The following is a 19,273-nucleotide window of genomic DNA, read 5'->3' as shown; positions in this document are numbered from 1 at the left end:
ACACGTTTGCAGGGCTCAGGCTGCACGCTGTGATGTGTGCGCTCCACTGCTCTGGAACATACAGCAGTTCTTACTTTCTTGCCTTGCTCTGAGTCAGACAGCTGGGTTCCAGCAAGGAAAGCTTTCCTGCCTTTGTTTTACTTTTCTTTAGGGTCTTTCATTTGAATGGCTGCTGTCTCTGGGAGCTCAGGGCCTTCAGCCCATGCCAGGGGAGTCTGTTGGTGCCCTGGGGAAGCAGGGAGAGGCGTGGGAGCAGCCTGCGAGGCAGCGACAGGCAGCTTGGCTCTTCTTTAAAAAGGGAGACTTGGGAAGGGGGTGTTCTGGGAAACACAGGCCTTACAGAGATGGGACCATGCGTGAGAACAGCCGGTTCCTGCCAAGACACTGAGCACAAAAGAAAGTGCATGGTGTGTTTGGGATTCCAGGCATTTTCCAGCAGAGCAGGGACATGTTCAGCAGCAGGAAGATGGCCCACTGAGTGGGCTGGGAGCCTGTGTGCTCACCTTTTGCTGACAGCCCTACGTGCAGCCAGCACAAACCCTTTCTGCTAACACTGCTCTGCTAGGAGCTCTCACAGTCACTGTCTGCCTGTCCAGCCCTCATCCTTACATCAGCGTGCAGCTGAATGTACAGAGGATTCTGGCATACAGGGGATACAGGGCTTCCACCCCAACTCCAGAGCACCAACAGGCTGACTCCTCTCAGTGCAAGTGCAGCCTGCTTGCTTTCCTGCAGCTCCTTGTTGGGCTGGAGCAACCTTTGGGGTTCATGACTGGGAGGTCCCACTGGTGCAGCATACCCATGCATGGATCTTCTTGCTTGACAGCTGCCTCAGTGCCTGCTGGTCTGTGAGCTGAGGCTGGGCTGCATGCTTTGTTCCTTGATGGGGCTCAGACCATGAGCTGTTGACCAGCCAGAGCTGCCAGCAGGGATGAGAATGGTGGGGATGTTTGTGAGGCGGGGTCAGCTGTGTCATGTGTATGATGAGCTCTGCAGCCTCAGAAACAGCGAGCATGGGGGATTCCCTGCCCTTTTGCTTGCAGCCAGCCTCCCCTGCTCACTTTTTCCAGCTCTCTGGGTAATCCCTGTTTAGCTGGATTTGGGGGACAGTTTGCAGGGCCATAGTGCCAGAACATCTTGTTCCTTTGGTGCTAATCATGACATGAGCCTTGCAAGGAACCACCAGCCAGTGCTAACAGTGTGCAAGATGAAGGAAACAGCAGTTGTGATTTCTCTCTGTTGAGAATAGCAAAGAGCATAACTAGCAGTCATTGGGCCATTTCAGTGTGAAACAGCAGTGAGACACTGCTGTGATACTTAGGACTGAGAGCAGGAGAGAGAAAAGGTCTGTGAGAGAAGGGAAAGGGGGAGGTGAGAGATAAACTGAATTTAAATGGATTAGGCCTGTCTGTCCAAAGTCCTTTTGTTTCCTGCTGCTTCCCTGGTGTGACTTTCACAGCTGTGTTCTGTAGGGCTGAGGGCCTCAGGATCCCTGCAAAGTCAGCAGGAGCACTGCAGCTCTGGGCAGTGCTGTGAGCAGCTGGAGGAGGGTCCTGAAGCCAGCATCCCAGGACAGAGAAACCCTCTTGGTTCCTCTGAGGTCTTTCTTTTTCCCTTGGCAGGTGATGGCCTCATGAATTGTCTCCATCACCACTGCTCCATGGGAAAGCATCACCATCAGGCAAGTCACTGCTCTCACCCTCCCATTTTCAGAGGTTCTCTTTTGCTTTGGTCCTGGTGTCATGTTTTTCCCCAGGCAGCCAAAGTGGATGTTTGTGCAGGTGCTGCTGGTAGGTGCAAACAGGGCTGGAGGGCAAATGTGGTGAACTGCCCTTGGAAACACCAGGGCTGGGGAGGATTTCCCTCTTGGACAGCCCTTGAGTTACCAGGTTCTGTTCCTCAGTGGGCAGCCCAGCAGACTTGGAATCAGAAGCAGAAAAGTAAAGTAATATCTGAAGTAAAATATGTGAACATTTCTGTTGGTTGGCGAGGCGCTTTGATTCAAAGCTCTTTTTAGTTTTTAATGAGGTGATTTGAATTGTGTGAGTTGTCCTGGATCCAAGCCATGCCTCTTGACAGTTCCAAAATAAAGTGGGCTTATTTATTTATTTTTTCCCAGATGACCAGTGACCTCAATGAGGAGAGAGTGACCACCCTCAGCAAGTTTGCTGATAACACGAAGTTGGGAGGTTTTGGCTGACACACCTGAAGGCTGTGCTGCCATTCAGAGAGACCTGGACAGGCTGGAGAGCTGGACAGTAAGAAACCGAATGAGGTTTAACAAAAGCAAGTGTAGAGTCTTGCACGTAGGGAGGAACAATTGCATGCATCAGTACAGGCTGGGGGATGAGCTGCTGGAGAGGAGCTCTGCAGAGAGGGACCTGGGTGTCCTGGTGGACGGCAGGTTGGTCATGAGCCAGCAGTGTGCCATACAACAGCCTTGGTATGAATTTCTAGAAAGTTTTGGTTGGGCCAGAAAGTTACACACGGGCCACTACTACATATTCTGCGTTTGTTTTTGACTGACTTTGATTCAAACTTCACCAGCATTAACTTTCTGGAGTTACAGCTGCCTCCAGCTCTGGGATTTGCCCCCAGCGAGCAGCTCTCTGCTCCACTGTGGTTTTGTGGGCATCAGTGGGATCCAGGCCATGGTGTTTGTTGTTAATCAGCTCCTGGTCTGTGCCAGGAGCTGTGCACAGGGCTATGGTGAGAAGCACTGCCCACAAGGTAAGCCAGGCAAGAAAAACACATCCATCTTTATGTCTTTTGGCCTGAGATGGAGTTTCATCTGCTGGCGTATTTCTGGCAGAGGCTCAGTGCATAACAAAACTCACCTCGGGAGCCAGACACCTGGGAGCCAGCTCCCATTTCTGGTGAGAGGTGTCAGCCCTGGCCAGCAATGAGCAGCATGGTGAGGATCTGGTGGTCATGGCACACACTGTATATAGGAATGCTGACCCAGCAGAGCCACCGTGGCAGCACGGATCTGCCTGCATGCACAGCTGTGTTCATCCCCAAGCAAAAGGGCAAAACCCTACACCCTGTGAGCAGCCCCCAGCCCAGGTGTAGAGCTTTAAGCCCACAGTGTGGACCCAGCAGAAACGAGCAGTCCTTGGGAGGCAGTGAGCCAGAGCAGGAGCACGGAGCAGTTGGCTGCAGCCTGCGGCTTGGTGTCTGATAAGGAGGTTGCTAGTGCTGTCTTGCAGCATATTCAGTCTGCCAGTTTTTCCGCAGTGAAACGTCCTGGTGGAACACCCCCCACCCTTGATTCTCTCTGATCCCCTCCAAAGCGGAGCTGAGATTGGAATGTCTCCTGGGATACAATTCCCTCTAGCCTAAGGGGGATTGCATTAATAAAATGCAATATGAGATGTGAAGGCACTGGGGGAGGGAGGCAGCCAGGACTGCTGGGACAAGGCTGTTATGAACATGCTGTGGGTCTGCTGGAAATGTCCCATCCTGTCCTTCCTCCCTTCCCGTCACCAGCACTGAGCTGTGGAATTCAGGGTGTGGGTTGAGGTGTTCTTCATGCACGTTTCTGCTCGGGGCAGCCAAACTCTTGGTCCCCCTCTCACTCCCTCCTCAGCAAACAGCACTGAACCAGCAGGTACCTCTCCCCCAGCACCTCCCTCCCACACAGCCTCCCTACCACTGAGACCCTCCTGCCTCTCCACATCACTCAGGCATCTCCTCAGCCTGTGCTTTTGCCTGCAGTAAGCTGAAACCAGACAAAAAGCATGCAGTGTTCCAATGGAGGAGCACAGGGATGTCCTCTGCCTTGAGCTGAGCACTGTGGTGGTGGCTGCAGCTGAAAGAGCATTTCAGCAGAAGGAACCACTGTCTTCAGTGTAGAACCAGAGTTCCCTGTGCATTTGAAGGGGCTGTCGGCCTTCCATGTGGAAAGAAGACACCATCAACTGCTTCTACAGAGGACAGAAGAGAAAAGCAAAGATACTTCCAGCAGAGAACAGATGTTGGGAGCTGCTGGGCCGGGCAGTCAGTAGGGCAGAGGAGAACAATGGGGTGATTGAAATCCATGTGATATTTTGGAGAGCTGAAACAAAGGACCTTGAGTCACAGGTGGTTGTGAACTGCTTGCGGAGTGGCTGCACCATTGCTTAGCGTCTTTCAGGCTGCCATATAGGCATTATATCACTGCTTGGGAACAGGGGGGATCTCAGGGAGGCAGCCTGTAAGTGCAGTATTCGAGTTCAAAGCAGTAGCTGTTCATGAGTTGGTGCTAACAGCCTCCTTAAAGGTCACAGATGCCTCTGCCTGAGACACGGGCCCCCACCCTCACTGCCATATTCACTTGTGTGTTGTTTTGCTCTGACTCCTCTGAGCCAGAAGCCCTCAGCAGCCACGAGCCATAAGCAGATGTAAGCAGCTCTCAGCTTGAGAAAACTGCTGGGAGCAGCTCTGGAGATGTGTGCTGTGTCTGCAGCACAGGAGAGAGAAGTGAGACCAACCAGGGAGCAGAGCAGAGCAAAGTGGCCTCTGGGCAGACATTTGGATGAGGAGGAAATGCCAAGCCCCAAGCTCATTGCTGGGACAGAGCAGGTAAAACACAGAGTGATCTTGCTCCAGGGCTGCACAGCAGTGCTATCCCCTGTGAGGGTGTGAGAGCTTGCTGCTTTAGACTCCACTGAACAGCCTGGCACATCCCATTGGGATAAAGGGCAGCAGACTGCAGCCCTTGTTACTCAGCTCCTTTAGCTAGACACAAAACAAACAGGCTGTGATTATTTTGTTGTGTGCTTACAGGATCTCTGTTACGTTGAAGGAAACACCACAGGGCTCAGGTTTGCCCTCTTGCCTTGTTCATAGCAGTAAATTCACACCGTTGTCCTCGTGATCTGAGTGTCTGCTGGGGATGTTTTGGAAGAGGTCATTTCAGTAGGACTAACTGATGATTTTTGGGACACACAAGCCCTTCTTTGACTGGGTTCAATACATTCCTCCTCTTTCCGCATCAAGGGATGAGGGGAATCCCTTCTACAAGGTAAAGTGTTCACCACTCAGCAGTTCATTTTCCCCCATGGAAAATGAATCCAGCTTCCATGCTTGGTACCTTTCTCCACAAGCAGCTCATGGGGGCATTAAATGGGACAGGTGAATGCAGACATGGACTGACACCTCTCAGAACCCATGGAAGTGGCTGAGAGAAGCTTCTTTTGATGGAGAAAATCTCTCCAAAAATGAGGAGCATGACAATATTGCCTGTGATCAGTTGTGCTCCAGCAGCCGGACCCTGGGATCTGAGTGGGAAAGATTTGTGATCTCATTAGGAAGGGCCTTAATACCAGAAGTGGACATACAGGAATGAGTTAAAAACATTCAGTTGCTTTGTGAAATATATTGAAAACTCCACTGCTCATCTGTCGAAACTTCACAGCTGTTGAGATGGCCCTCAGGGCAAACCACATCCAAGAAATGGCATGTAGATCTTGGGAACACGAGACTTGAAAGATGAAACTGTGCTCCATAGCGCTGCTTTGCTTCCCATGCAGTCACATCCAGCCATCTGCTGCTCCTCCGCTTGGACACTTCACTTCTTAATTCCTCCCTTTCCCATCTCTGATGAGAAAACATCGGCTGTGGAGCTGTGATGTGTTGTGCCACCAAGCATTGCCTCCCTCCAACAGCAAGAAATGTGCCTGTTTGCACGTGAAAGGTCTCTGAGTTACTTTTAATGGCAACAGCCCCTTGGTTTTGTTTTGTTGGTTGCAAGTTCTGTTTGCAAAAAAACTTCCCAGGATGAAAGAGATGCTCCGTGTGGACTTGGACGGCTGAACTCAACCACTCAGCACCAGCAAAATTAGGGCCAGCCAGGGCTCCAAGATACAAACACAAACAGGACATGAGAAACTGCAATACGTACTCAGTCCTAAGTGATTCATGGAGTAATTTTGAGTAACAAACACATTGGGAAGAACTGGAGGTTTGGGATCATCCACAAACATTGGCTAATTCATGTTCTTTCTCTTTGAATAGCTTGCCCGGATCCCTGAGCGCCCATCCTGTGCTGCTAACCCACATACGGTGAATGCACTGCCCAGATCTGCCCACGCACGCAGTAATTGGGGCCCTCCAAGCACAGACGTGTAGCTGGGGGGGCTCCGTGGGCATCTCCAGGTGGGGATCTCGCTGTGATGTGGGGCAGGGATGGACGGGCTGTGTGCTGTGCTGGGCAAGGCGTCCTGAGCTGTGGGTGGCACCGAGCCCCTCAGCAGCACTGCAGGATGGCCAGGAGAGCGGCCAGCCCCTGGTGGGGGAAAGGAGGATGTGTGATGGAGGCAGAGGGCTGCATTCCTTACCTGTGAAATAACCCCTTGAAATCAAATGCTCGGGGAATTCCGAGGTCTCTGCAGCAACATTTCGGCGGTGACAGTGTGAGGATTTGAGCGGGGCAGGCTCTGCAAGGGGAGATTGTTATCTGCTAATAGACACAGAGAGCAGATGGAGAAATAGACCCACTTTTTACACAGCTTGTCTTACCGATCCTGCTGCTAATTGGGGTAATACAGCCCAGCATTCAATAACATCAATAACTGCTAATACAGCCCAGTGCTGTTACTCAGAAAGGATTGGTTTGGGGTAAATTGCTCCAGAACTATTCAGAAATTAACTGCTGTCTTTCAGATTTATAGGTCTCCTATCCAAAATGAGCTGTAAGTGTAGGCAAGCCCTGACACCGGATGGTTATGTAAGGAGCTGGTGCTGCCGTCTGTGGGCTGTGCACACTGCGCCGTCTCAGACAGACACACTAAATTACCTCATTAGCACAGCGATGTAGCCGGGCTCCTCGGCGCATACCTTCCTCCCACAGCACACAACAACTTTGTGTCTAATTAACCAAATCAAAGGGTCCCGGAGACGCAGCTCACAGAGATGCCCTCAGCTTGAAGGCCAGGCGCCTTCAACGAGCCGCTGTGTGTGTGGTGGGAGACCAACCAGCCTTGATTTCCTATGGCTGGATGTCTGGCATTCCCTACACCCCCGCAGCCCTTCATCCCCCCAGCACAGCCTCTTTCTTCTCAGTCCTTTAGGATCTCTGCTCCCCCCACTGCAGCACAGGGGTGGTTGTGTTACAAACACTTCTGTCTTCCCCTCACGCTGGAAACCTGATTCTACACAAACACTTTCAGAGCAGCTCATTACAGCCCTGCATTGACTGGGCTCCTTAATTCCTGCCAGTCAGTGAACCAGCCCCAGGAACTGCTGTGTGTCTGAATGCAGCCCTGCAGTTATTACACAGCTGAGGGCTTCCCTTTCCCTGGACAACTTCAGGATCCGGGTTAGTTTGGGGCATTTCTTCCACTCACGGGGCTAAAGGAGCATCCAAAGGTGCAGCAGGAATCCAGGCCTGGCAGCAGCCACGGACCAGCACACATCACAGCTCCACATCACATCACATCACATCGTATCACATCATCACATCGCATCGCATCATATCATCGCATCACATCGCATCACATCACATCACATCACATCACATCACATCACATCACATCACATCACATCCCTTCCCCATCTCCGTTTCCCTGTCCCACTCTCAGACCCCTTGTCCCCTTCCCATTCCCTTCACTCCCCCTTTCCTCCTCCCACCTCTTCCATCTCCCCTCCTGCAGTTCCCTCCCTGCCCACCAGGGGGCGCAGTGTTTCCCGAGCAGCAGCTCAGCAGCGCCCCCTGGCGGTGCGGGTGGGAGCTGCAGGCGGTGGGACTGCAGTGGGGGGGGCGGTGCGGTGGGCAGTAGTGAGCATGCGCGGGGGCCATTTATAAGGCGGCGCGCGTGGGTGGTTGGGCAGAACAGCGAGAGGATGGCGAGGGGACGGGGTGCACGGAGCGTGTCACGGGCTGCGGCACCGCCAGCACCGGCCAGGTACGGGAGGGACGGGGGGAGGCTCTGCCCGTGTCCGCCCGGCTCTATGACTCGGCTCTGACTCGGTTCTGTCCCGCAGCGCGGCCCCAGCGGCCCCGGTACCGGCGGCTCAGCCGGCTCAGCCCGGTCTGATGGCGCAGATGGCGAGCACTGCTGCGGGGGTGGCGGTGGGTTCGGCCGTGGGACACGTGGTGGGCAGCGCCATCACCGGAGCGTTCGGCGGGTCCTCAGAGCCGGCCCGAGCGGTGCAGGTACGAGACGGGACGGGGGGTCACATTGTGCCGGCCGTGGGGTCACATTGTGCCGGCCGTGGGGTCACATTGTGCCGCCCGGAGCCGCTTCTCACCCCGCCCCAACCTTAGGAGCCCCGCCAGCTGCCCCCGGTGCAGCCGCAGTCGCCGTACGGCCCGTGTCACTACGAGATAAAGCAGTTCCTGGAGTGCGCCACCAACCAGCAGGACCTGACCTTGTGCGAGGGCTTCAACGAGGCCCTGAAGCAGTGCAAGTACAGCAGCGGTGAGTGCGCTGACAGCGGGGGCGGGATGGTGGCTGGGGGGGTGTAAAGGTCACAGAGCTGCCCGCTGTGTGCACGCAGGGCAGTGTGGTTGGCAGTGGTTCTGCCCCCTGTGTTTGCCCTTCCCGTGCCCTGCAGTGCTGGAGGGAGCTGAGAAGGGCAGCGAATTGCCATTCCTGTGTTTGGGGGGTCACACAGTGTGAAGTTCCAGCTGCTCTAGTTGCCCTCAGAACTGTGCTGCTGTTACTGCACAGCTTCCCATTCCTGCTGTGTTTGTTGTTAGCTGGTTTCAGTGATTGTCTCAGGTTTAGGGTGATATACTCATGTGGGAGAACACTGACTAACTGCTGACCTTGTGCTTTCTGCCCTGCAGGTGTTTCTTCTCTCCTGTGAAGGATCTGCCCCCATAGGATGGAGCAGAGCTGCTGTAGAGCCACGTTACTGCAGGGAGTGAAGGAAGGATGGACAGGAGCTGAGCTGAGGGAACGGGCTGGGAGAGGAGCCTTGAGTGGTGCTTCAATCCTGGACTAGAAGGGAAGGAAAAGAACTACTGAGACTGTGGAAGTGAGTGCTTTATTTATCGTGGAGAAATAAAGGAGCTTAGTTGGAAGTACTACCTGTGCGTGTCCCTTATTTAACGTGAAGGCTGGAATCAAGGTAGTTTAATGTTACCCAGTTGCAGGGCAAGGTTCGTGTTTGCTTAATCCCTGCAGGCAGGAGCTGCTCTGTGTGACTGGGTGGAGGTGAGAGCAGGTGATGGCGCAGCTGGGATGGGGCTGGCAGTGCTGCAGAGCAGAGGCTGGAAGTGTTCAGGAGTGTGTTTGCACAGATAACCTCTTCCTGAAGGGCTGTTCTGATGAGCTGCAAGGTGTGACCTGCCTGGCGCTGTGACTGGGCCGCTCTTAGTGTGTTATGCAACGTTCTCAAGGTCATTAGCATTGAGTGCAGTTCAGGGCTGCTTTCTATTTACAGTCTTGGCAGCAGAATGAGTCTCACTGCTACTGCCTGCATGTGGTCTGTGGGAGATTCTGGGACTTATCTTGGATGGTTCTTGTTCTTTCTGGCCAGGCAGTGCAAGTGTAACACTTCAAACACTTGACCCTGAGTTTTCACGTGGGAATTGATCTGTGAACTGCTGACCTCCAGCTGCTGAGCACTGAGTTCTGACACAGCCTGGAGCTGTGATGAAGTGCAGATGGAGGTGCTTAAAGTTGACCCTGGGGGTTCTGTTTCTTCCTGCTTGTTGCCTGAGTTCATCTGTTACAGCCAGAACAGCCTTGTTCTGCTTTGTGAACCACCTGTGTCCTGAGCTTAGTTTCCTTAGATCAGAGTAGGAAAAATCCATGAGCTGTGTCTCTCGCTATTCCCCTTCCAAGAACTTGCCTAGGTCACAGGGGGAAGGAGGTAAATCTCAGCTGAGTCATTGTGGATGTGTTGGCCATGAACTCTCACCCAGTGTCACAACAGAGAAACTGCCAGTGCTGACCAACGTCAGCAGACAGAGCCGGGCATCCAGCTCAAATAACAGGGAGCAAAAGCTTTGGACCACGTGCTCCAGCAGTGAGTGCTTCAGGTCAGGCAAAGGCTGCCTGCCAAGTGTGGGAAGGCCAGGCACAGCAGAGAAAACAGGATGATGCAGCAGCAGTTCTGGTTCTTGTTTTGCCCACACCTTATAGGGACAGCTATGCCTTAGTGCCTACAGCATCAAATCTAGGATAAAACCAGAGAGAATTCACCTTGTTCAGTAAGCACATCTAGCAGGAAGGAATAAGCCAAGCAGGATAAGCACAGAGCAATCTGCACTGCTTGTGCAGCAGCTGCATCTTCCACTGAGTTTCCAGATGTTGCCATAAAGATGTTTCTCCAGCAGAGCTTACAGGGCACTGTACATCATCCCCTTTTCCTGTGGAGGTGCCAGGATGTGCAGGTAAAATCCCGTCCCACAGCTTAAGGCACCTGAATGGTGGGATGGTGCTGATGCTGCTACAGGCAGTGATCTGCAGAGCTGTGCTGTCACAGTGCCATGGAGGGGCAAACTGCTTTCTCCACATCTCCCCTCCTCACACAGAGGAAGGTCCTGGCAGCTGTGTAGGGTGCACATAGGGTGTATGTGTGGGCAGAGCTCTGCTCACTGCTCTATTTATCTCACTTTTCCCACGAGGAACTGTGAAACCACAGAGCAGAGCAGACTGATTATCAGTAGCCTCAGAGCTGGGCTGGGGGTGCTGCAGCTCTCACTACTGGGCTGCCCTAAAACCAGTTTGTTTTCCTGCGACCTTGGTTTCCAGATCAAACATCTGAGTGCTCACATCCGTTCTAAGTGATGCCTCGCTGTGCTGCAGGTTGCAGCTACTGCTGTACCAGGGTATGGAGGACTCATCTTTCCCTTTTGGGTGGTACAGCACAGGTCTCATGAGTTTTCCCATGAGTGACTGTGACCAGAGGGTTGTCTGGGTTCCCATGGGCTGTGTTCCGAGGCACCAGGATGGTTCCTGTCCTTGTGTTTGGCATTTCAGCTCTCATTTAGATCACAGCATTTGTCAGGAGAGTCCATGGAACAAGCAGAACAAGTACAAAGAGCGTGTTCCTGTAATTAAAAAGCTTCTTATGAAAAGGAAATTGCTCCCGTGCCCCAGCATTGGCAGCCCTGCCCTGCACCCTGTCCTGTGGCCTCAGCCTTGTGCTGGAGGCAGCTCGGTGGGAAGCTGGAGCTGATGGTGAAGCACTGTGAAGGAGCTTTGCCCCCAGGGGCCATGGTCTCCTGCTTGCAGGCGTTTTCCCCACTTCTCAATGCAGCAGGGAGGAGATGGGGGCTCCTCTTTAGCTGCGAGGCCTGGAGTGACCCCTTCCATTGAGCAGACCCCATTATGGAGCTGCCTGCAGCCTCCTGTCCCCTGGATGGGGTTTCCAGCAGTGACATGACCCCGGTGGGACAAAGCCGTGCTGCAGGACGAGGCCGGCTGGGGCTGACAGCAATTGGTGGAGCTGTTTCACACCATTCTGCGCACACACTGTGCGGGCGGAACCTCAGTGAGGTGAAAAACAAGGGGCTGCCTCCTGTCTCCGCTACCAGCAGGACATGGCACTCACCTCCTGTGTGCTGCTCACCTTCCTTACACTGCTCCTGCCCTGGGGTAAGTGCCATCTCTGTTCTCTCTCCCTGCTGGGAAGCAATGGGACTGTCTTACTTCAGCCCTTTCCCTGGTGTGGGTTCTTTGGGGTGGATGGTGCTTTGAAACCACGACTCCCTCGCACTGCTCATGATCCCGATATGCCAGGTCTCTTCAGAACCTCCTGAAAGTAAGGTTAAAAAAAAGCAATCAGCTTCTGATGTGTATTGAACAAGTTTCTGGGCACTGAACAGAGAGATGGACAGAAACACCCAGTGGCACTTCGCTGTGCAGGAGCTCGAGCGCATCCGTTAGTTGGACAAGATCTTGTGTGCTGATAGCCAAAAAGAAAGGTTGAGACAGGCCCTGGGGTGAAACGTTCCCCACTGCTTCCCATTGCTTATTCATCTCTTGAAATCTTACCTTCTCAGAACCATTACTGTCCAGGCAGCACACAGTGCTGGGTAGGAAGCTGTGCTCAGCAGTATTTCCTGTTGTTTCTGAGTGGGAATGCACAGGTTTGCAGTAGCAGGGGAGGGGTCCTGAGGCTTTAGGGACCACTGAGCATGTTAATGATGGTTCCCAGGCTTCCTGTGGCTCTGTCTGGAGATAGAGAGAGGGTTAGGGCTGGGAATTCTGGTCAGGGCATCCCTGTGCCCTGTGAGCCCCCAGAGAGATGAAGGTGGTAGAGCAGCTTTCAGGCCCCCACCAAGGGGCAGTTGCCCAGTACCTGAAGCATTCGCTATGGGGTGGAATGGGGTGAATGTGACTGTTCCCTGCCCAGGAGCAGGAATTGGAGCTCAGGACAGTTTTAAAGCTCTTACTTTCTGTTTTAGGTTCGGAGACTCTCAAGAGTCAAGTGGTTCTTGTGGCTGTAGGGGAGCCTGTGTCGATGGAGTGTTCTTTCCGCAAGGACAACAGCACTAGGAATCCCTTCTATGAGATCCTCTGGAGCCACGGGGATGAGTCGAAGAGGGTCCAGCAGTTCAGGATGACACGGTCCAACCAGTCCTGTGTGTCTGAGAGTGCAGGTCACTTCAGCAGCGTCCTGGATTTTGGAAGGAGCGTGAGCTTTCTCAACATCTCAGCGGTGCTTATGAACGACACTGGCCCTTACCTTTGCTATGTGAAGATAGGGAACAGCAGTCCAACTAAAAAGGTGATTCACCTGCTTGTTATAGGTGAGTCTGGCTCCCTTTCTTTCTTTCAGCACTGTATTTTTGCATCCCTGAGAACCTGTGGTCCTCTCTGGTCTTTGAGTGGTTTCACAACACCTCTGGGAAGCACTGGCACTGTTGGGTTGAGTTCAGTGGACAAGGGACTTGGCTGCCTCCATGAACTTCTTTTCTTTGCAGATCAACAGCCCTGGGCAGCCCCTGGCGACCTCAGCTACTCTGCACCTCAAGGCAGTGAAGTCACCTTGGACTGTGATTTCCCCACTGATCTGACTGGCAACTTCACAGAACTCTTCTGGCTGCACAAACGAGACCAGAGCCCGCCCCGACTCATAGCATGGCACCTCAGCTCCAGTTTCCAGGATGAGAATGGCAGCATTGGAAGTCGTTTCCAATGCTCATTAGATGTCAAGAATCAGCAGAGCCATCTCACCATTACTGGGTTGGAAGAGAAGGACAGTGGCTGGTACCAGTGTCAGGGAGGCCTGGGAGACCTTCCTGGCAGGCAGAGAGGGAGGGGAACCAACCTCACTGTGAAAGGTGAGTGTGTTTCCAGGGTCCTTGTGAAAATCCTTCTGTCCCTGTTGGCCTTTATGTTTCAGTCACTCCATCTAATCTAAGGGTTTAGTGCCAGGATGGGTGTGAGTCTTCCCATCGAGGACACATCTTACTGTGCAGGGTGCTTATTCACCTTGCCACCACCCTGTGCAGTTTGGATGTGCAGGTAGGGAAGAGCTGGAGCTGCATCTGCAGCACATTGACTTGTACCTGCGTGGTTGAGGGGGCTGGCTGCCCAGAGTGCAAGCTGCTGTTCCAGTGCAATGGCAAGGCTTTGCAAAGCCACAGTACATCAGTGCAAGATACACAGATATATTTAAAGCATCTACAAAACCACAGTTCATTTGTGAGGTGATGTGCCTGTTGTTGTAGATGGTTATCTGTACAAGTTGTTGATCGCTGGTGATGTGACCCTTCCAGGAACCAATTTGTACCTAATGATAATGTAGATTTTTAATGCATGCAGTTTAGTGTGCAAAGCATCTTTTATCCGGTGTAATTCAGTCACAAAGCTCAGCCTGGCCAATTAACACGGTTAGTTGATATTAAACAATAATTTGGGCTCACCGTGTCTCACCTGGGAAATACATAATGTGCAGATAAAACATGGTCCTGTGTTGAGCTGTAGGACATGCCATGTCCTGGTTGATTGGAGCAAAAAAAAAGTGGTTCATATTTCAGGAGACATTCGTAAAACTTGGGCTGGTTCCTTGTGTTCTTCCTTCTGCATCCTCATGCTGTTTGAAGCCCTGCATGACAGGATGTGCACAGCCTGCCTGCTCCCTGCTGTCAGCCTTCTTTCACAGCTTTTCTTCAATGTCTTACTTAGTTCCTGAGCTGCAGAGGTCAGAGTCTGCTGTGTTTTCACTGAGACCACAAACCCACCTGCAGGTTTGCACATCCCAGTAGATATTACAATATGAACAGCATGAGTACAAGGCTGTGTTCTCCTTTCTAGGCTCTTCGTCTGTCCTCCTGGTGTTTTTGATGAGTGCTATGTTTGCTGTGATTGCTCCGTGCTTGTATTTTCTGTGTAAGTAATACTGGGCAAGGAACACACCTTCACCCAGACAACACCTCGCAGCATCTCCGTGAGATCTTCAGCAGCACGGCCTGCTCCAATCTCTCATCTGATGTATGCTGCCCTCTGCTGACACCTCCCTGCATCCCTTGTGGTCTCAGCCAGGTGTGGGGCACAGCATCAGCTGTGACTCGTCTGGGTGGCACTACATCAGGTCCCAGCTCTCCTGTGCTGTCACCCAGAGCAGTGCGGCAGGAGGCCGAAGGCTTCTCCAAGCCCTGGTAAAATGTCTTTTGGCAGTATATGCATGATGCAGGATTCAGCCAAAGGAAATGCCTTTGGACTGTAAGGACCATTATAGTGGGGAAAGAACTGTCAGGAAAAAAACACTGTGATCTGGATCTGTGAGCAGAGACTGCTGTATAACTGACCATTTGTGCTGTTTCAGCATGGGCTGCTCTGCACAGCTGTGTATCCTCTCTGCTCTGTCTCAGACAGGTGTCGTGTCCAGCTGAGGAGACACAACACCTTGGCAGACAGACTGCATCCCCACTGCGGGCCTTCAGAGACCACAGGCAGGGAGACAACAAGCAGGGAAGCCATCTATGTCAGCCCTGGCAGCGTGCAGTACAGCGTGAGTGTGGCCCCGGGCATCACAGAGCTCTGGAGGCAGCAGGGCAAAGCCCAGGCATTGCTGATTCCCCACTGCAGTGGTACAGGAGCTGTTGGCCAGGAGCCGTGGGGATGAAACTGTGGCCATGCTCCTGCCTCGCATGCAGGACAGCAGCGGATGTGAGGCTCCTCTGCTGCCATGGGGTAACGAAGGCTGTTCTGTTTGTTCACAGTTCCTCACTTTCCCAGGAAGGAACCCTGCAGTGGAGGACGTGGGGCAAAGATGACAGCCCAGAAGGACACAGGGAGCTGTGCTTCACATGCTGTGTTCGTGGCACCATGGACAATTCTTCTCCGTTGTGTATCATGCAAAGGTCTCTAGCAAACTCCTCTCACCTTCAGTGTTTGTTTCTCCTGTTCAATTAAAAACCCTGTGTGTTCAGTTTCTGCTATACCTGGCTGTTTTGGCTGCTGGTGGAGCTGCCTTTTGGATGCTGTGCATCTGGCTTAGCTCAGACAGACTTTGCATCACCCTTTGGGGCTGTTACCACCTGCCAGACACAGCCACATCCTCCTCCCATAGAGGAAATGCTCGGCTGCTTTTTGGGGTGCAGCAATGCTTACATGGCAGCTTTTCTTGCTCAGGGAGGGAGGGAAGGAGGAGCTGTTGTCTCTGCTCTTACTGCTGTTCCCTCAAGAATGTGCAAAATTCTGGAGCAGAGAATATAGCACTGATTCTCACTGTCCTTGCCAGATCAGGGCTGCTTGGGCAGCTGTGGTGCTGCATCACTCAGTGCCTCTGGGCTCAGCTGCTGCATGGCACAAGGCAGAAGAGGTGAAGGCCTTCCAAAACAAGCCTGTATTGTTGTGACCTTGATTTTGTGATCAAATCTCCCTGTGGTTGGTGAAAACACATCAAGATGGTTGTGCTGGTTTTGTGTATGGTGGTATTTGGGTTTCCTCTGATATGTGCTGACTGTGGCAGAGCACCACAGCACTCTGTGCCCATGCTGATGAGGCTGTTTCTCTCAGTAGGGTGTTTCATAACCAGTTGGATATTTCTGTTCCTTGTGGGATGCATCCAGAAAAACCCTGCCTTGAATCCACTACCCTGCTGCAGACACACCGTACTTTGAGGTGGTCATGTTACATTGGCCTTGAGGAGCCTCAGCCATCACTTTTCACTCTTGTTTTGCACTCACTCCTCCCTGGGGAGACTGTCACAGAAAACTGGTCAAGGTCACGTAGAGGGAAGTCATTGCTTTTGTTAGACCAACTGATATAGAAGGTGAAAAAAATAGATAAGCCGTTGGCACGTGAGCCCTTGTTGAGAGCATTACAGCGTGTCACCATAGTATCTGGCTTGTGGCGCCATACCTGTCCATCTCTAGGACCACAGATGCAGTGCCAGGGCAGCCTAACAAGACAGGACCCTGTCCTAGATCTCATGGTTCCATTTTCCCTCGCAGCCAGAGCACAATCAGGGCCAGTCATGTTGGGAACTTGCAATCATCTCTCGGGCTTGGAGACGCCTTGGGAGCTGGGCAGCAGAGGCTGCTTGCACCGTGGTAGTGTTACAGACAGGAGGACCTTTGTTCTTGTTGACTGGCAGCTTTTTTGCTTTACCTGTCTGCAGTCCTTCTGCACTGGGCACCAGCTGTGCTGCAGCCCAAGCCCAAACCATGTCGCTCAGGTAGGCCGATCAGGTTTCAGTGGTGACCCCACTCTGTACCCTGTTGTTGGGGCAGGCTGCATGTGCAAAGATGTGACTGGAAGTGAAGGTGCAGATGCTGGACCCTTGCCCCATTGATTAGAGTTTTGCTGCTAAAGCTCTGTTGCAGCAAATGGAGCAATGCAGTGAACTGGAGTCCCCAGCCCCTTGTGTCATTTACATATACCTCACCAGCACCAGCAGCACACACAGCAGCCCGGGCTTGTGCAGCACTGCAGTCTGTCTCAAAACAACTTCCCTTCCTCTGCTCCTGGATCCTGCCATGGTCCTGGGCTTCATGCTTCTGCTGCTGGTGGGGACGGTAGGGTCAGGTAAGATCAGCAGCACAGCTGCATTGGGGATGATGGGCAGGACTGAGCTTTGCACAGGGGGCCATCAGCCAAGAAGGGCTGTTTGTTCCAAGCATGTAGTGAGTGGTGGGTCAGGGCAATGGGGATGCCCTATGGGGGTAGGGGAATGTTTTGGGGCTGGGGGTGTCAGGACACAGCTCCACATCAGTAACCACATCCCTGCTGTGCACAGCCTGCAGGGCCCAGCCAATGCTGACCCAGCCAGCTGCCATACGGGTGCTGCCAGGGGAGACCGCCCGGCTGTCCTGTGTCCTCAACCCCCAGTACAACATCAGCAATTTTGGCATCACCTGGTACCAGCAGCGCCCGGGGCAGGCCCTGAGCTACCTGCTGTACTACAACTCGGAGCATGACAAGCACAAGCCTGCCAGCATTCCTGACCGCTTCTCTGCTACCAAAGACCTCGCCCGCAATGCCTGCATCCTCATCATCGCAGCTGCCCAGGAGGAAGACAGCGGCCGCTATTTCTGCTCGCTGCCCCTCACCATCAACTGGCTGTAGAAACAGGGAGCAAACCCAGCTGGCTCACCCCATGCAAATACGGCACGATGCTCTCAGCAGAATGGCAGCTGTGGAACGAAGGGACAAGGCCTCCCTGCAGGCTGAGTATCTGGCATGGTTTAATGACGGTAATATATGTTATAAGTACAATAAACGTAATAAAATGTGCCCTCAGCGCTGTTTGCTCTTCATGCCTTTCACCCCCTGAGCCGCCATTTTGTGGCACCTCACGCCCTCCCGCCAGCCGCCATTTTGTGGCACCCCTCTCCACAGAACCCAGCGCTCCATCACGGCTCCCCACCACTTCCAAGGGAAAAGGACGTGTGTAATTGCACTGCTGGGCGCCTTGCACGAGCGTTGTGACACACTGCGGTACTAAGTTTGGCACAGCATTCTCACAGATCACTTACACAGCGCGAGGAGTGTGAGGAGAACAGCCCTACAACGCTTCGCCATCATGGTGACACAACGGCCGCGGCTCCACACTGCGCTTTGGCTGGACTAAGGGGGACTCTGAGATAATGTTCTTGCAGCCTTTAATTCCTCAGTCCTTTATCTTGTTAGCTGTAGTTGTCCCACTGAAACCTGGGAAGTCCTTCAGTGTTCCTGATCAACCCAGGATCAGCCACAGGGGACTATGTAGCTTTAGAAATGTGAGTACAATGAACCTTGAACTGCCCAATGCAGCTTAGCTTATATACATTGCTTCAGATATGTGTGTCTACCCTTAAGAGTGCAGCCCATGTGCTGCAGGGCACTGGTGAATGAGACAGCCATGCAGGCCATCTCTCCCTTCCTCAGAGAACACAGCTCAGCTCTCTCTGTTCATAAGGTTTTAGTTCGCTTATCAGCTGGCCAGGACAGCCTGGCACTGATGTGTCATTTGCTCTGATGGATATTCAGGCTTCCACGGTTGTGACTTATGTTTGCCAGTTAACTGAGGACGATGTGCAAGTAGAAATACCAATACGTTTCAATCTCCTTGCTGACTCCTTCTTGTTAAAGCTGAATCCAGCCACCTGGGGGTGCTGCTGCAGCGGCGTGTAAATCGGTAGCAACACTTAACTGTGAGCTTGTGAAGTTCACAACTAGGGCATAGAGAAGAAGAAACTGATTAACAGAAATTGGTTTATTAAATATATGTATATATATCCTGTGTCTAAGAACGTGGTGCTGTTGTTCCTGACTTGTGGAGCTGCAGCTAGCGGTAGCTTGGAGTTTTACCTCTTCTGTATAATGAGCATAGAATAAAAGAGTATTTTCGTGTTTCTGGATCTTATTAATTGCTTGTTAATTGAGAAGAGGACGGGAATTCAGTCTCAGTGGGCTGGAAGGGAGCTTTTGCTTCCCAGTGTGTACTGAAACCTCTCTGGATTTATCACAGCTGCTCAACGAACTCTTAACGGCACTGACTGTGGCACCTGACCTGCTGCCTCCAGCCTCTCTTCCTGGCCAGTGTACTTGTGTTGAGCTATGGGAAGCTGGTGCAGTTGTGTGGGATGAGGTAAGGCCAGCTGGATAGCCTGGGGGCTGGCCGGTGGGCTTGGTGGGAGAAGCAGGGCTGGGGAATGCTGTGAATGGCAGGTGGTGCCACTGCTGTTGTGAGGAAGAAGGTAGCTTGTGTGAATGCTTTGCAATGAAGGCTGGTGAAGTGCTCCTGCTAGCCCTAGGCTATTGCTCGTGGCTGTGGTGGTGCTTAACAGTGCTAGAGTGCAGAGAAATCGATGTGTGCAGCTGCTCTGGGATTAGCAACAGCAACTATGGCTGGTACCAGCAGAAGTCACCTGGCAGTGCCCCTGTCACTGTGATCTATC

The 19,273-nt window shown here is 52.7% G+C and overlaps 3 protein-coding genes and 1 long non-coding RNA gene across 6 annotated transcripts; all 4 read left to right on the top strand.

Annotated features, from left to right (window-relative positions):
- Nucleotides 1-2,209: 2,209 nt before the first annotated feature.
- LOC116654132 lies at nucleotides 2,210-6,490 on the top strand. Its single transcript, XR_004309077.1, has 2 exons — nucleotides 2,210-2,258; nucleotides 5,998-6,490. It is a non-coding gene; the product is annotated as an uncharacterized LOC116654132 (long non-coding RNA).
- Nucleotides 6,491-7,773: 1,283 nt separating this feature from the next.
- On the top strand, nucleotides 7,774-9,013 carry CHCHD10 (coiled-coil-helix-coiled-coil-helix domain containing 10). Its single transcript, XM_015878044.1, has 4 exons — nucleotides 7,774-7,886; nucleotides 7,966-8,137; nucleotides 8,249-8,402; nucleotides 8,774-9,013. Exons 1-4 carry the CDS (start codon nucleotides 7,825-7,827, stop codon nucleotides 8,791-8,793), a joined length of 408 nt encoding a protein of 135 aa, XP_015733530.1. The 5' UTR covers nucleotides 7,774-7,824; the 3' UTR covers nucleotides 8,794-9,013.
- A 108-nt stretch (nucleotides 9,014-9,121) lies between these two features.
- LOC107321290 lies at nucleotides 9,122-17,627 on the top strand. Of its 3 annotated transcripts, none has more exons than XM_032447966.1 (5): nucleotides 9,122-11,534; nucleotides 12,347-12,691; nucleotides 12,866-13,225; nucleotides 14,202-14,276; nucleotides 14,759-17,627. In XM_032447966.1, exons 1-5 carry the CDS (start codon nucleotides 11,480-11,482, stop codon nucleotides 15,010-15,012), a joined length of 1,089 nt encoding a protein of 362 aa, XP_032303857.1. In that variant the 5' UTR covers nucleotides 9,122-11,479; the 3' UTR covers nucleotides 15,013-17,627. The 3 variants fall into 3 exon arrangements, with proteins under 3 accessions (XP_032303857.1, XP_032303856.1, XP_032303855.1); XM_032447965.1 differs by having other exon boundaries at nucleotides 12,347-13,225; nucleotides 14,759-14,898; nucleotides 15,110-17,627; XM_032447964.1 differs by having other exon boundaries at nucleotides 12,347-13,225.
- VPREB3 (V-set pre-B cell surrogate light chain 3) lies at nucleotides 16,871-17,627 on the top strand. Its single transcript, XM_015877681.2, has 2 exons — nucleotides 16,871-16,909; nucleotides 17,061-17,627. The coding sequence occupies exons 1-2, from the start codon at nucleotides 16,871-16,873 to the stop codon at nucleotides 17,457-17,459; spliced, it is 438 nt and encodes a 145-aa protein (XP_015733167.1). The 3' UTR covers nucleotides 17,460-17,627.
- Nucleotides 17,628-19,273: the final 1,646 nt, after the last annotated feature.

This window comes from Coturnix japonica, chromosome 15 (assembly GCF_001577835.2).
Source record: "Coturnix japonica isolate 7356 chromosome 15, Coturnix japonica 2.1, whole genome shotgun sequence".
Taxonomy (NCBI): Eukaryota; Metazoa; Chordata; class Aves; order Galliformes; family Phasianidae; genus Coturnix; species Coturnix japonica.
The sequence above is the reverse complement of the archived record's forward strand: the minus strand, read 5'-3'. Positions and strand labels throughout refer to the sequence as shown.